The 15,999-nt window shown below is 51.3% G+C and overlaps 1 protein-coding gene across 1 annotated transcript in view; it reads left to right on the forward strand.

Annotated features, from left to right (window-relative positions):
• Window positions 1–12,363, forward strand: part of LOC116364163 (propionyl-CoA carboxylase alpha chain, mitochondrial-like) — a 61,711-nt gene extending 49,348 nt beyond the window's left edge. The window contains 3 exon segments of the mRNA XM_031817401.1: window positions 6,887–7,027; window positions 10,818–10,895; window positions 11,767–12,363. Of these exon segments, the coding sequence (XP_031673261.1) occupies window positions 6,887–7,027; window positions 10,818–10,895; window positions 11,767–11,835 (288 nt within the window). The 3' untranslated portion in view covers window positions 11,836–12,363.
• Window positions 12,364–15,999: the final 3,636 nt, after the last annotated feature.

A 15,999-nucleotide genomic window follows, 5' to 3' on the forward strand; every position in this document is an offset into this window, starting at 1 on the left:
GGGGTTGGGAGGAGGTTGATGAGGGGCTCAGTAAGTACCTCTGTCCTGTCCCCTGCTGCGTCAGCTGGAGGATTCTGTCTTTGTGTTGGAGAGGAGGAGACACCCCTGCTGAGCTGCTTCCAGGCTTCCTCTCCTGAGGACATGGAAGACCACTGTGTCCCCCTGTATCCCTTAGCTCTCACTCCTCCTGGGTATGTTCTAGTCTAGCTCATCCTGGGTATGTTCTAGTCCAGCTCATCCTGGGTATGTTCCAGTCTAGCTCATCCTGGGTATGTTCCAGTCTAGCTCATCCTGGGTATGTTCCAGTCTAGCTCATCCTGGGTATGTTCTAGTCTAGCTCATCCTGGGTATGTTCTAGTCCAGCTCATCCAGGCCCTCCAGGCCTGGAGTTGAATAGACCTGTAGTACGGCTGGTTTCAGAACAACACCTAGTTACCAGGCTGGTTACAGAACAACACCTAGTTGCCAGGCTGGTTACAGAACAACACCTAGTTACCAGGCTGGTTACAGAACAACACCTAGATACCAGGCTGGTTACAGAACAACACCTAGTTACCAGACTGGAGTTCAATAGACCTTTAGTACAGCTGGTTACAGACCAACAACTAGTTACCAGGCTGGTTACAGAACAACACCTAGTTACCAGGCTGGAGTTGAATAGACCTGTAGTACGGCTGGTACAGAACAACACCTAGTTACCAGGCTGGTTACAGAACAACACCTAGTTACCAGGCTGGAGTTGAATAGACATTTTAGTACGGCTGGTTACAGAACAACACCTAGTTACCAGGCTGGTTACAGACCAACACCTAGTTACCAGGCTGGTAACAGACCAACACCTAGTAACCAGGCTGGTAACAGACCAACACCTAGTTACCAGGCTGGTTACAGACCAACACCTAGTTACCAGGCTGGTTACAGACCAACACCTAGTTACCAGGCTGGTTACAGACCAACACCTAGTTACCAGGCTGGAGTTGAATAGACCTTTAGTACGGCTGGTTACAGAACAACACCTAGTTACCAGGCTGGTAACAGACCAACACCTAGTTACCAGGCTGGAGTTGAATAGACCTTTAGTACGGTTGGTTACAGAACAACACCTAGTTACCAGGCTGGTTACAGAACAACACCTAGTTACCAGGCTGGAGTTGAATAGACCTTTAGTACGGTTGGTTACAGAACAACACCTAATTACCAGGCTGGTTACAGACCAACACCTAGTTACCAGGCTGGTTACAGACCAACACCTAGTTACCAGGCTGGTTACAGACCAACACCTAGTTACCAGGCTGGTTACAGACCAACACCTAGTTACCAGGCTGGAGTTGAATAGACCTTTAGTACGGCTGGTTACAGAACAACACCTCGTTAACCTGGTTGGTTGACCTGTATCTGAACTGGGGTGACAGTCAACGGGGGCAATATGATGGCTGTTAGTTACTGCTGTTTCCTGGGCAGAAATCCTGTCGAAGCCTGCATTTCCCCAGGCCATCCCAACGCTCCCATTCCCCACACTCCTGACGCTCCGGATTACAGTCCTGATTTACGAGTCCAGCTTGGGTTTCCCTCCCCGCTCCTGGTTTTCCAACAAGGGATTGTCGGCCTTGGGAATCAATGGCTGTTTGTTTGGGGGTGTCCTTTGGGGGTACCCCGGCCAGGGGTTATTTTAGTCACTTTGATGGTGTTGTGAAGAGGATGACCTGTCGTGTGTGTGTGTGTGTCCGCTAAATACAGTCTTATGAGGGCAGGGCAGGGTTCCAGGGGTGAGGAAGGTAAACAAACAAGGATGCATGAGGTCATTAACATGGTGGGTGGCTTCCTAATGTTATTGTACTGTGACCTTCATATACAGGTCAGTGACTGGGACCGGCTACTAGTAGTGTGACTGGGACCGGCTACTAGTAGTGTGACTGGGACCGGCTACTAGTAGTGTGACTGGGACCGGCTACTAGTAGTGTGACTGGGACCGGCTACTAGTAGTGTGACTGGGACCGGCTACTAGTGGTGTGACTGGGACCGGCTACTGGTGGTGTGACTGGGACCGGCTACTGGTGGTGTGACTGGGACCGGCTACTGGTGGTGTGACTGGGACCGGCTACTGGTGGTGTGACTGGGACCGGCTACTGGTGGTGTGACTGGGACCGGCTACTGGTGGTGTGACTGGGACCGGCTACTGGTGGTGTGACTGGGACAATGCTCCCGCCAGCCTAGACCAGTGTTAAGCCAGGACAATGCCCCTCCTAGCCTAGACCAGTGTTAAGCCAGGACAATGCCCCCCCTAGCCTAGACCAGTGTTAAGCCTGGACAATGCCCCCCCTAGCCTAGACCAGTGTTAAGCCTGGACAATGCCCCCCCTAGCCTAGACCAGTGATAAACCAGGACAATGCCCCCCCTAGTCTAGACCAGTGATAAACCAGGACAATGCCCCCCCTAGCCTAGACCAGTGTTAAGCCAGGACAATGCCCCCCCTAGCCTAGACCAGTGTTAAGCCTGGACAATGCCCCCCCTAGCCTAGACCAGTGATAAACCAGGACAATGCTCCACCTAGTCTAGACCAGTGATAAACCAGGATAATGCTGGGACATTTTCAGCTTCCAGGAATTGTGTACGGATCCTTGCGACATGGAGTGTGCATTATCATGCTGAAACATGAGGTGATGGTGGTGGATGAATGGCAGGGCAATGGGCCTCAGGACCTCCTGGCAGTATCATTCAAATTGCCATCAATAAAATGCAATTGTGTTGCATTTTGTTGCAATTGTGTTCTTTGTCCGTAGCTTAAACCTGTCCGTACCATAACCCCCCGTACCATAACCCCCACGTACCATAACCTCCCCGTACCATAACCCTCCGTACCATAACCCTCCGTACCATAACCCCCACGTACCATAACCCCCACGTACCATAACCTCTCCGTACCATAACCCCTCCGTACCATAACCCCCCGTACCATAACCCACCGTACCATAACCCCCCGTACCATAACCCCCACGTACCATAACCTCCCCGTACCATAACCCCCCGTACCATAACCCCCCGTACCATAACCCCCCGTACAATAACCCCCGTACCATAACCCCCGTACCATAACCCCCCGTACCATAACCCCCCGTACCATAACCCCCCGTACCATAACCCCCCGTACCATAACCCCCCGTACCATAACCCCCCGTACCATAACCCCCCCGTACCATAACCCCCCGTACCATAACCTCCGTACCATAACCCCCCGTACCATAACCCCCCGTAACATAACCCCCTACCATAACCCCCCTTACCATAACCCCCCCGTTCCATAACCCCCCGTACCATAACCCCCCGTACCATAACCCCCCCGTACCATAACCCCCCGTACCATAACCCCCCGTACCATAACCCCCCGTACCATAACCCCCGTACCATAACCCCCGTACCATAACCCCCGTACCATAACCCCCCGTACCATAACCCCCCGTACCATAACCCCCGTACCATAACCCCCGTACCATAACCCCCGTACCATAACCCCCCGTACCATAACCCCCCGTACCATAACCCCCCGTACCATAACCCCCCGTACCATAACCCCCCGTACCATAACCCCCCGTACCATAACCCCCCGTACCATAACCCCCCGTACCATAACCTCCCCGTACCATAACCTCCCCGTACCATAACCCCCCGTACCATAACCCTCCGTACCATAACCCCCCGTACCATAACCCCACCGCCACCATGGTGCACTCTGTTCACAATGTTCAGCAAACTGCTCACCCACACGACGCCATACACCCTGTCTGCCGTCTGCCGTCTGCCGTCTGCCCGGTACAATTGAAACCGGGATTCATCCAGCCATACACCCTGTCTGACGTCTGCCCGGTACAATTGAAACCGGGATTCATCCAGCCATACACCCTGTCTGACGTCTGCCCGGTACAATTGAAACCGGGATTCATCCAGCCATACACCCTGTCTGCCGTCTGCCCGGTACAATTGAAACCGGGATTCATCCAGCCATACACCCTGTCTGCCGTCTGCCCGGTACAATTGAAACCGGGATTCATCCAGCCATACACCCTGTCTGCCGTCTGCCCGGTACAATTGAAACCGGGATTCATCCAGAATGCCAGTGGTCATCGAAGGTGAGCGTTTTACCCACTGAAGTCGGTGACGACGCCAAACTGCAGTCAGGCCAAGACCCTGGTGAGGATGACTAGAACACAGATGAGCTTCCCTGAGACCGTTTCTGACAGTTTGAGCAGAAATTCTTTGGTTGTGCAAAACCCACATTTTCATCAGCTGTCCGGGTGGCTGGTCTCAGATGATCTCGCAGGTGAAGAAGCAGGGGTCGTGGGCTGGCGTGGTTACACGTGGTCTGCAGTTGTGAGGCAGGTTGGACGTACTGCTGTGACCCGTGTAGCTCATTTGGTAGAGCATGACGCTTGCAACGCCAGGGTTGTGGGTTCAATTCCCACGGGGAATATGGAAATGTATACACTCACTGTAAGTCGCTCTGATAAGACCATCTGCTAAATTACTCCAAAGTAAAACATGTAGAATGTACTGCCAAATTCTCTAAAATGACGGTGGAGGCGGCTTATGGTAGAGAAATGAACACTCTGGCAACAGTTCTGGGATCTTTTATTTCAGCGTATGAAACATGGGACCAACACTTTACATGTTGTGTTTTATATTTTTGTTCTGTATAAAAGGACTGAGTTAGGAAGGCATTTTGTTATCAAGCTGTTATCAAACTTCAGTATCCAGCCGCTCATTGAATCGCACCACAGATATCTGCCAGCAAATATGTATTGTACCCCTCCCTCCCTCCCTCATCTCACTCTCCGGTCTCACCTCTCCCTCCCTCATCTCACTCTCCGGTCTCACCTCTCCCTCCCTCATCTCACTCTCCGGTCTCACCTCTCCCTCCCTCCTCATCTCACTCTCCGGTCTCACCTCTCCCTCCCCCCTCATCTCACTCTCCGGTCTCACCTCTCCCTCCCCCTCATCTCACTCTCCGGTCTCACCTCTCCCTCCCTCCTCATCTCACTCTCCGGTCTCACCTCTCCCTCCCTCCTCATCTCACTCTCCGGTCTCACCTCTCCCTCCCTCCTCATCTCACTCTCCGGTCTCACCTCTCCCTCCCTCCTCATCTCACTCTCCGGTCTCACCTCTCCCTCCCTCATCTCACTCTCCGGTCTCACCTCTCCCTCCCCCCTCATCTCACTCTCCGGTCTCACCTCTCCCTCCCTCCTCATCTCACTCTCCGGTCTCACCTCTCCCTCCCTCATCTCACTCTCCGGTCTCACCTCTCCCTCCCCCCTCATCTCACTCTCCGGTCTCACCTCTCCCTCCCCCCTCATCTCACTCTCCGGTCTCACCTCTCCCTCCCCCCTCATCTCACTCTCCGGTCTCACCTCTCCCTCCCTCCTCATCTCACTCTCCGGTCTCACCTCTCCCTCCCCCCTCATCTCACTCTCCGGTCTCACCTCTCCCTCCCCCCTCATCTCACTCTCCGGTCTCACCTCTCCCTCCCCCCTCATCTCACTCTCCGGTCTCACCTCTCCCTCCCTCCTCATCTCACTCTCCGGTCTCACCTCTCCCTCCCTCCTCATCTCACTCTCCGGTCTCACCTCTCCCTCCCTCCTCATCTCACTCTCCGGTCTCACCTCTCCCTCCCTCCTCATCTCACTCTCCGGTCTCACCTCTCCCTCCCTCCTCATCTCACTCTCCGGTCTCACCTCTCCCTCCCTCCTCATCTCACTCTCCGGTCTCACCTCTCCCTCCCCCCTCATCTCACTCTCTGGTCTCACCTCTCCCTCCCCCCTCATCTCACTCTCCGGTCTCACCTCTCCCTCCCCCCTCATCTCACTCTCCGGTCTCACCTCTCCCCTCCCTCCTCATCTCACTCTCCGGTCTCACCTCTCCCTCCCCCCTCATCTCACTCTCCGGTCTCACCTCTCCCTCCCTCCTCATCTCACTCTCCGGTCTCACCTCTCCCTCCCTCCTCATCTCACTCTCCGGTCTCACCTCTCCCTCCCTCCTCATCTCACTCTCCGGTCTCACCTCTCCCTCCCTCCTCATCTCACTCTCCGGTCTCACCTCTCCCTCCCCCCTCATCTCACTCTCCGGTCTCACCTCTCCCTCCCTCCTCATCTCACTCTCCGGTCTCACCTCTCCCTCCCTCCTCATCTCACTCTCCGGTCTCACCTCTCCCTCCCTCCTCATCTCACTCTCCGGTCTCACCTCTCCCTCCCTCCTCATCTCACTCTCCGGTCTCACCTCTCCCTCCCTCCTCATCTCACTCTCCGGTCTCACCTCTCCCTCCCCCCTCATCTCACTCTCCGGTCTCACCTCTCCCTCCCTCCTCATCTCACTCTCCGGTCTCACCTCTCCCTCCCTCCTCATCTCACTCTCCGGTCTCACCTCTCCCTCCCCCCTCATCTCACTCTCCGGTCTCACCTCGTTGCCCGGCGCCAAGCGACCGTTGGCTGCTATATTTATTAGGCCTGCTGCTTCGTGAAGTTTCAACTCTTAACGAGGGAGAAACCAGCCACTCAGTGCTAGCTATGTGTAAGACATAAATTAGCCTAATGAGCTAATTAAAGGATTGGCATGAAATAGCCTGATGAATGAACCCACTGGCAGTAATGCAGTAGTATTGATTCACTAAGCCAAGGACAGGGATATAGACCGACACGAATGATGTTGGGTGCTGCCACCCGGTGGACCCAAGGAGAACAGCATCAACACAATAGGAGTTTCAGAATAATGAATGTGGAGTGTTGTTCATCTTTATTTTTCTTTCATTAGTGTTACAACATGGGCCTACTTTGTGGACTTGTATATGTAATGAATTGATAACTGTGAATTGACCCCCGACCTCTGTCTCATGTGTGTTCAGTTTAAGGTGCGTGTTCTCAGTCAGCTGGTATCCACGCTGAGCGCTCACATGCCTGAGAAGGTTCCAGAAGACACCAGCAGCATCCTGCGTTCTCCCATGCCTGGCTCCGTGGTCGCCGTGTCTGTCAAACCTGGAGACGTGGTAAGAACGTACATGTTACATAGAATCCACATAGATCCGAGACACTGGTACCTAGAGCATCCTGAACAGAGCAGTAGCATCATGCCTGAACAGAGCATCCTGAACAGAGCATCCTGAACAGAGAATCCTGAACAGAGCAGTAGCGTCATGCCTGGTACGTAGAGCATCCTGAACAGAGCGGAAGCGTCATGCCTGGTACGTAGAGCATCCTGGAGAGAGCATCCTGAACAGAGCGGTAGCGTCATGCCTGGTACGTAGAGCATCCTGAACAGAGCGGTAGCATCATGCCTGGTACGTAGAGCATCCTGAACAGAGCGGTAGCGTCATGCCTGGTACGTAGAGCATCCTGAACAGAGCGGTAGCGTCATGCCTGGTACGTAGAGCATCCTGAACAGAGCATCCTGAACAGAACAGTAGCGTCATGCCTGGTACGTAGAGCATCCTGAACAGAGCATCCTGAACAGAGCGGTAGCGTCATGCCTGGTACGTAGAGCATCCTGAACAGAGCGGTAGCGTCATGCCTGGTACGTAGAGCATCCTGAACAGAGCAGTAGCGTCATGCCTGGTACGTAGAGCATCCTGAACAGAGCAGTAGCGTCATGCCTGGTACGTAGAGCATCCTGAACAGAGCAGTAGCGTCATGCCTGGTACGTAGAGCATCCTGAACAGAGCAGTAGCGTCATGCCTGGTACGTAGAGCATCCTGAACAGAGCAGTAGCGTCATTCCTGGTACGTAGAGCATCCTGAACAGAGCAGTAGCGTCATGCCTGGTACGTAGAGCATCCTGAACAGAGCGGTAGCGTCATGCCTGGTACGTAGAGCATCCTGAACAGAGCGGTAGCATCATGCCTGTTACGTAGAGCATCCTGAACAGAGCGGTAGCGTCATGCCTGGTACGTAGAGCATCCTGAACAGAGCGGTAGCGTCATGCCTGGTACGTAGAGCATCCTGAACAGAGCGGTAGCGTCATGCCTGGTACGTAGAGCATCCTGAACAGAGTGGTAGCGTCATGCCTGGTATGTAGAGCATCCTGAACAGAGCATCCTGAACAGAGAGGTAGCGTCATGCCTGGTATGTAGAGCATCCTGAACAGAGCATCCTGAACAGAGCAGTAGCGTCATGCCTGGTACGTAGAGCATCCTGAACAGAGCATCCTGAACAGAGCGGTAGCGTCATGCCTGGTACGTAGAGCATCCTGAACAGAGCGGTAGCGTCATGCCTGGTACGTAGAGCATCCTGAACAGAGCGGTAGCGTCATGCCTGGTATGTAGAGCATCCTGAACAGAGCATCCTGAACAGAGCAGTAGCGTCATGCCTGGTACGTAGAGCATCCTGAACAGAGCATCCTGAACAGAGCGGTAGCGTCATGCCTGGTACGTAGAGCATCCTGAACAGAGCGGTAGCGTCATGCCTGGTACGTAGAGCATCCTGAACAGAGCAGTAGCGTCATGCCTGGTACGTGGAGCATCCTGAACAGAGCAGTAGCGTCATGCCTGGTACGTAGAGCATCCTGAACAGAGCAGTAGCGTCATGCCTGGTACGTAGAGCATCCTGAACAGAGCAGTAGCGTCATGCCTGGTACGTAGAGCATCCTGAACAGAGCAGTAGCGTCATGCCTGGTACGTAGAGCATCCTGAACAGAGCAGTAGCGTCATGCCTGGTACGTAGAGCATCCTGAACAGAGCAGTAGCGTCATTCCTGGTACGTAGAGCATCCTGAACAGAGCAGTAGCGTCATGCCTGGTACGTAGAGCATCCTGAACAGAGCGGTAGCGTCATGCCTGGTACGTAGAGCATCCTGAACAGAGCGGTAGCATCATGCCTGTTACGTAGAGCATCCTGAACAGAGCCGGTAGCGTCATGCCTGGTACGTAGAGCATCCTGAACAGAGCGGTAGCGTCATGCCTGGTACGTAGAGCATCCTGAACAGAGTGGTAGCGTCATGCCTGGTATGTAGAGCATCCTGAACAGAGCATCCTGAACAGAGAGGTAGCGTCATGCCTGGTATGTAGAGCATCCTGAACAGAGCATCCTGAACAGAGCAGTAGCGTCATGCCTGGTACGTAGAGCATCCTGAACAGAGCGGGTAGCGTCATGCCTGGTACGTAGAGCATCCTGAACAGAGCGGTAGCGTCATGCCTGGTACGTAGAGCATCCTGAACAGAGCGGTAGCGTCATGCCTGGTATGTAGAGCATCCTGAACAGAGCATCCTGAACAGAGCAGTAGCGTCATGCCTGGTACGTAGAGCATCCTGAACAGAGCATCCTGAACAGAGCGGTAGCGTCATGCCTGGTACGTAGAGCATCCTGAACAGAGCGGTAGCGTCATGCCTGGTACGTAGAGCATCCTGAACAGAGCAGTAGCGTCATGCCTGGTACGTAGAGCATCCTGAACAGAGCAGTAGCGTCATGCCTGGTACGTAGAGCATCCTGAACAGAGCAGTAGCGTCATGCCTGGTACGTAGAGCATCCTGAACAGAGCAGTAGCGTCATGCCTGGTACGTAGAGCATCCTGAACAGAGCAGTAGCGTCATGCCTGGTACGTAGAGCATCCTGAACAGAGCGGTAGCGTCATGCCTGGTACGTAGAGCATCCTGAACAGAGCGGTAGCGTCATGCCTGGTACGTAGAGCATCCTGAACAGAGCGGTAGCGTCATGCCTGGTACGTAGAGCATCCTGAACAGAGCGGTAGCGTCATGCCTGGTACGTAGAGCATCCTGAACAGAGTGGTAGCGTCATGCCTGGTATGTAGAGCATCCTGAACAGAGCATCCTGAACAGAGAGGTAGCGTCATGCCTGGTATGTAGAGCATCCTGAACAGAGCATCCTGAACAGAGCAGTAGCGTCATGCCTGGTACGTAGAGCATCCTGAACAGAGCATCCTGAACAGAGCGGTAGCGTCATGCCTGGTACGTAGAGCATCCTGAACAGAGCATCCTGAATAGAGCGGTAGCGTCATGCCTGGTACGTAGAGCATCCTGAACAGAGCGGTAGCGTCATGCCTGGTACGTAGAGCATCCTGAACAGAGCGGTAGCGTCATGCCTGGTATGTAGAGCATCCTGAACAGAGCATCCTGAACAGAGCTGTAGCGTCATGCCTGGTACGCAGAGCATCCTGAACAGAGCATCCTGAACAGAGCATCCTGAACAGAGCGGTAGCGTCATGCCTGGTACGTAGAGCATCCTGAACAGAGCATCCTGAACAGAGCGGTAGCGTCATGCCTGGTACGTAGAGCATCCTGAACAGAGCGGTAGCGTCATGCCTGGTACGTAGAGCATCCTGAACAGAACGGTAGCATCATGCCTGGTACGTAGAGCATCCTGAACAGAGCGGAAGCGTCATGCCTGGTACGTAGAGCATCCTGAACAGAGCGGTAGCGTCATGCCTGGTACGTAGAGCATCCTGAACAGAGCAGTAGCATCATGCCTGGATATGTGGTGACTTTGTCTGTCAAGCCTGGAGATGATGTGGGACATGTTACATGTTAAACACATACATGTTGCTGCTGGATATTAGTTTCGCCACCTCATCCATCAATGATTTAACCTTGTAAATCAGCACTCAATGATGGAGATGGAATGCTGGTTTATCAATATTGCATGTGGCGTCTGGCGCCAGTTAATGCATATGTCTGTCTGTCTGTCTGTCTGTCTGTGTGGAGTGAGTCAATGCATCTGTCTGTCTGTCTGTGTGGAGTGAGTCAATGCATCTGTCTGTCTGTTTGTCGTGAGTCATGCTATAGACGCTACATCATTGTATGTAGTAATGATGTATTGTTATTGTTCCCCAGGTGGCTGAAGGCCAGGAGATCTGTGTGATCGAGGCCATGAAGATGCAGAACAGCTTGATTGCTGCTAAAGCTGCCAAGGTAAGGCCAATGGACACCCCCCCATTACACTAACCTACACTACATTACCACCCCCCCCATTACACTAACCTACACTAGAACACATTACCACCCCCCCATTACACTAACCTACACTACAACACATTACCACCCCCCCATTACACTAACCTACACTACAACACATTACCACCCCCCATAACACTAACCTACACTACAACACATTACCACACCCCCCCATTACACTAACCTACACTACAACACATTAGCACACCCCCCCATTACACTAACCTACACTACAACACATTACCACCCCCCCATTACACTAACCTACACTACAACACATTACCACACCCCCATTACACTAACCTACACTACAACACATTACCACACCCCCATTACACTAACCTACACTACCACACATTACCTATACACTACTGCATTACCACACACACAACTCCATTAATACACACACACACTTCTACATTGCTACACACACATTACCGCACACACACTACACATTACTATATTACCACACACACTCTACTACATTACCATACACTCTACTACCATAACACACACTCTACTACATTACCACACTCTACTGCATTACCACACACCGCTGCATTGCCAAACACTCCTGCATTACCACACGCACACGATACTGCATTACCACACACTACTGCATTACACACACACACACACACACACACACACTACTGCATTAGCACACACTACTGCATTACCACACACACACTACTGCATTAGCACACACACACTTCTACATTACCACACACTACTGCATTACCACACACTGAATTACTTTCCTCTACACATCACCACAGTCAGACGGCTAGTTTCTATGACAACAGACCTCTATGTTCTTCCCTCCCAGGTGAAGAGTGTCCACTGTAAAGCAGGAGAGACGGTTGGAGAGGGAGACCTTCTGGTCCAACTGGAGTAGGATCTAACCTACGACCTCTAACCTCTGCCCTCCCACCTCTGACTTCGCTCCACCAGGGATTGGCTTCGAAGTCCGGTTGAAGGAATTCTGGGACAAAGGAAAGAACAGGATACTAGTAGACTAGATGGACCGTTCCCCAGTCTGTCCTTGTTGTTTTGTTCTGATGTTTTGGTCTTCCTGTGGTACTAGTAGGCTACACTCTCCAGTATTGGCTTCTGGGATTTGCTCGTTCTAGGAATTTTCCACTGAAAAAACTGAAACAAGATGGACGCTGTGGACCTGTTTTAGTGCCTTCGACCTCTGAAAGGAGGATTGTCCTGTTAAATATGATGAATACTGTATATATCACTTAGCTACATGTCACTAATCATGTGTAATGTACTTCCTCACTAGCCTGGTCTCAGATCTGTTTGTGCCATTTTGCCAGGACGTCTGGGACCAGGCAGGCGCCTCTCATTTCAACGTAATGAAACACTTGTGTATCAGAGTTTAGAAACCTGGTTATAGTAAAACGCTGCTCTCTTAGGTAGAGTTATGTTTGCCTTTTTAAAGGATATGTCTCAACCCCAATTTCAGCCTTTGTCCAACCCCTTGACATTGTAAAGACAAAAATGCATTCAGGTGAGAAGTTGTGGATGGGGGGACTTGCTCATAAATATTGATTTTGGGGGCGGGTAAATGTAGTTGTACCTGATCCCAACACTCTCTCACTGGGGGACACTTGCTCATAAATATTCATTTTGGGGGTGGGTAAATCACGCTCTCACTGGGGGGGACTTGCTCATAAATATTGATTTTGGGGGCGGGTAAATGTAGTTGTACCTGATCCCAACACTCTCACTGGGGGTGGACTTGCTCATAAATATTCATTTTGGGGGCGGGTAAATGTAGTTGTACCTGATCCCAACACTCTCTCACTGGGGAGGACTTGCTCATAAATATTCATTTTGGGGGTGGGTAAATGTAGTTGTACCTGATCCCAACACTCTCTCACTGGGGGGGGGGGGGGACTTGCTCATAAATATTCATTTTGGGGGTGGGTTAATGTAGTTGTACCTGATCCCAACACTCTCTCACTGGGGGGGACTTGCTCATAAATATTCATTTTGGGGGCGGGTAAATGTAGTTGTACCTGATTCCAACACTCTCTCACTGGGGGGGACTTGCTCATAAATATTCTTTTTGGGGGCGGGTAAATGTAGTTGTACCTGATCCCAACACTCTCTCACTGGGGGGGGGGGACTTGCTCATAAATATTCATTTTGGGGGTGGGTTAATGTAGTTGTACCTGATCCCAACACTCTCTCACTGGGGGGGACTTGCTCATAAATATTCATTTTGGGGGCGGGTAAATGTAGTTGTACCTGATCCCAACACTCTCTCACTGGGGGGGACTTGCTCAAAAATATTCATTTTGGGGGTGGGTAAATGTAGTTGTACCTGATCCCAACACTCTCTCACTGGGGGGGACTTGCTCATAAATATTCTTTTTGGGGGCGGGTAAATGTAGTTGTACCTGATCCCAACACTCTCTCACTGGGGAGGACTTGCTCATAAATATTCATTTTGGGGGTGGGTAAATGTAGTTGTACCTGATCCCAACACTCTCTCACTGGGGGGGGACTTGCTCATAAATATTCATTTTGGGGGTGGGTTAATGTAGTTGTACCTGATCCCAACACTCTCTCACTGGGGGGGACTTGCTCATAAATATTCTTTTTGGGGGCGGGTAAATGTAGTTGTACCTGATCCCAACACTCTCTCACTGGGGAGGACTTGCTCATAAATATTCATTTTGGGGGTGGGTAAATGTAGTTGTACCTGATCCCAACACTCTCTCACTGGGGGGGGACTTGCTCATAAATATTCATTTTGGGGGTGGGTTAATGTAGTTGTACCTGATCCCAACACTCTCTCACTGGGGGGGACTTGCTCATAAATATTCATTTTGGGGGCGGGTAAATGTAGTTATACCTGATCCCAACACTCTCTCACTGGGGGGGACTTGCTCATAAATATTCATTTTGGGGGCGGGTAAATCACTCTCTCACTGGGGGGGACTTGCTCATAAATATTCATTTTGGGGGCGGGTAAATGTAGTTGTACCTGATCCCAACACTCTCTCACTGGGGGGGGACTTGCTCATAAATATTCATTTTGGGGGTGGGTTAATGTAGTTGTACCTGATCCCAACACTCTCTCACTGGGGGGGACTTGCTCATAAATATTCATTTTGGGGGCGGGTAAATGTAGTTGTACCTGATTCCAACACTCTCTCACTGGGGGGGACTTGCTCATAAATATTCATTTTGGGGGCGGGTAAATGTAGTTGTACCTGATCCCAACACTCTCTCACTGGGGGGGACTTGCTCATAAATATTCATTTTGGGGGCGGGTAAATGTAGTTGTACCTGATCCCAACAATCTCACTGGGGGGGACTTGCTCATAAATATTCATTTTGGGGGCGGGTAAATCACTCTCTCACTGGGGGGGACTTGCTCATAAATATTCATTTTGGGGGCGGGTAAATGTAGTTGTACCTGATCCCAACACTCTCTCACTGGGGGGGGACTTGCTCATAAATATTCATTTTGGGGGCGGGTAAATGTAGTTGTACCTGATCCCAACACTCTCTCACTGGGGGGGACTTGCTCAAAAATATTCATTTTGGGGGTGGGTAAATGTAGTTGTACCTGATCCCAACACTCTCTCACTGGGGGGGACTTGCTCATAAATATTCTTTTTGGGGGTGGGTAAATGTAGTTGTACCTGATCCCAACACTCTCTCACTGGGGGGGGGGGACTTGCTCATAAATATTCATTTTGGGGGTGGGTTAATGTAGTTGTACCTGATCCCAACACTCTCTCACTGGGGGGGACTTGCTCATAAATATTCATTTTGGGGGCGGGTAAATGTAGTTGTACCTGATCCCAACACTCTCTCACTGGGGGGGACTTGCTCAAAAATATTCATTTTGGGGGTGGGTAAATGTAGTTGTACCTGATCCCAACACTCTCTCACTGGGGGGGACTTGCTCATAAATATTCTTTTTGGGGGCGGGTAAATGTAGTTGTACCTGATCCCAACACTCTCTCACTGGGGAGGACTTGCTCATAAATATTCATTTTGGGGGTGGGTAAATGTAGTTGTACCTGATCCCAACACTCTCTCACTGGGGGGGGACTTGCTCATAAATATTCATTTTGGGGGTGGGTTAATGTAGTTGTACCTGATCCCAACACTCTCTCACTGGGGGGGGGGACTTGCTCATAAATATTCATTTTGGGGGCGGGTAAATGTAGTTGTACCTGATCCCAACACTCTCTCACTGGGGGGGACTTGCTCAAAAATATTCATTTTGGGGGTGGGTAAATGTAGTTGTACCTGATCCCAACACTCTCTCACTGGGGGGGACTTGCTCATAAATATTCTTTTTGGGGGCGGGTAAATGTAGTTGTACCTGATCCCAACACTCTCTCACTGGGGAGGACTTGCTCATAAATATTCATTTTGGGGGCGGGTAAATGTAGTTGTACCTGATCCCAACACTCTCTCACTGGGGGGGGGGGGGGGGGGGCTTGCTCATAAATATTCATTTTGGGGGTGGGTAAATGTAGTTGTACCTGATCCCAACACTCTCTCACTGGGGGGGACTTGCTCATAAATATTAATTTTAGGGGTGGGTTAATGTAGTTGTACCTGATCCCAACACTCTCTCACTGGGGGGGGGACTTGCTCATAAATATTCATTTTGGGGGCGGGTAAATGTAGTTGTACCTGATTCCAACACTCTCTCACTGGGGGGGACTTGCTCATAAATATTCTTTTCGGGGGCGGGTAAATGTAGTTGTACCTGATCCCAACACTCTCTCACTGGGGAGGACTTGCTCATAAATATTCATTTTGGGGGCGGGTAAATGTAGTTGTACCTGATCCCAACACTCTCTCACTGAAGTATACTTACCAGGAGTCCACTGACACGCTCTGATAATAAAATGATGTGCATCGCGAGCAAATACGTCTCTGGAAAGTTAACTCACAGTTGTTATGTGCTGACTTCCTGACATCTATTGCCACTTGCAGTGTAAGTTCGAATCCCTTATTGGGGGGGGGGGGGGGGGGGGGGGGTATTTATGCAGTATCTCTTTTTTCCAATGTTCAA

This window comes from Oncorhynchus kisutch, unplaced genomic scaffold, assembly GCF_002021735.2.
Source record: "Oncorhynchus kisutch isolate 150728-3 unplaced genomic scaffold, Okis_V2 scaffold1015, whole genome shotgun sequence".
Classification (NCBI taxonomy): domain Eukaryota; kingdom Metazoa; phylum Chordata; class Actinopteri; order Salmoniformes; family Salmonidae; genus Oncorhynchus; species Oncorhynchus kisutch.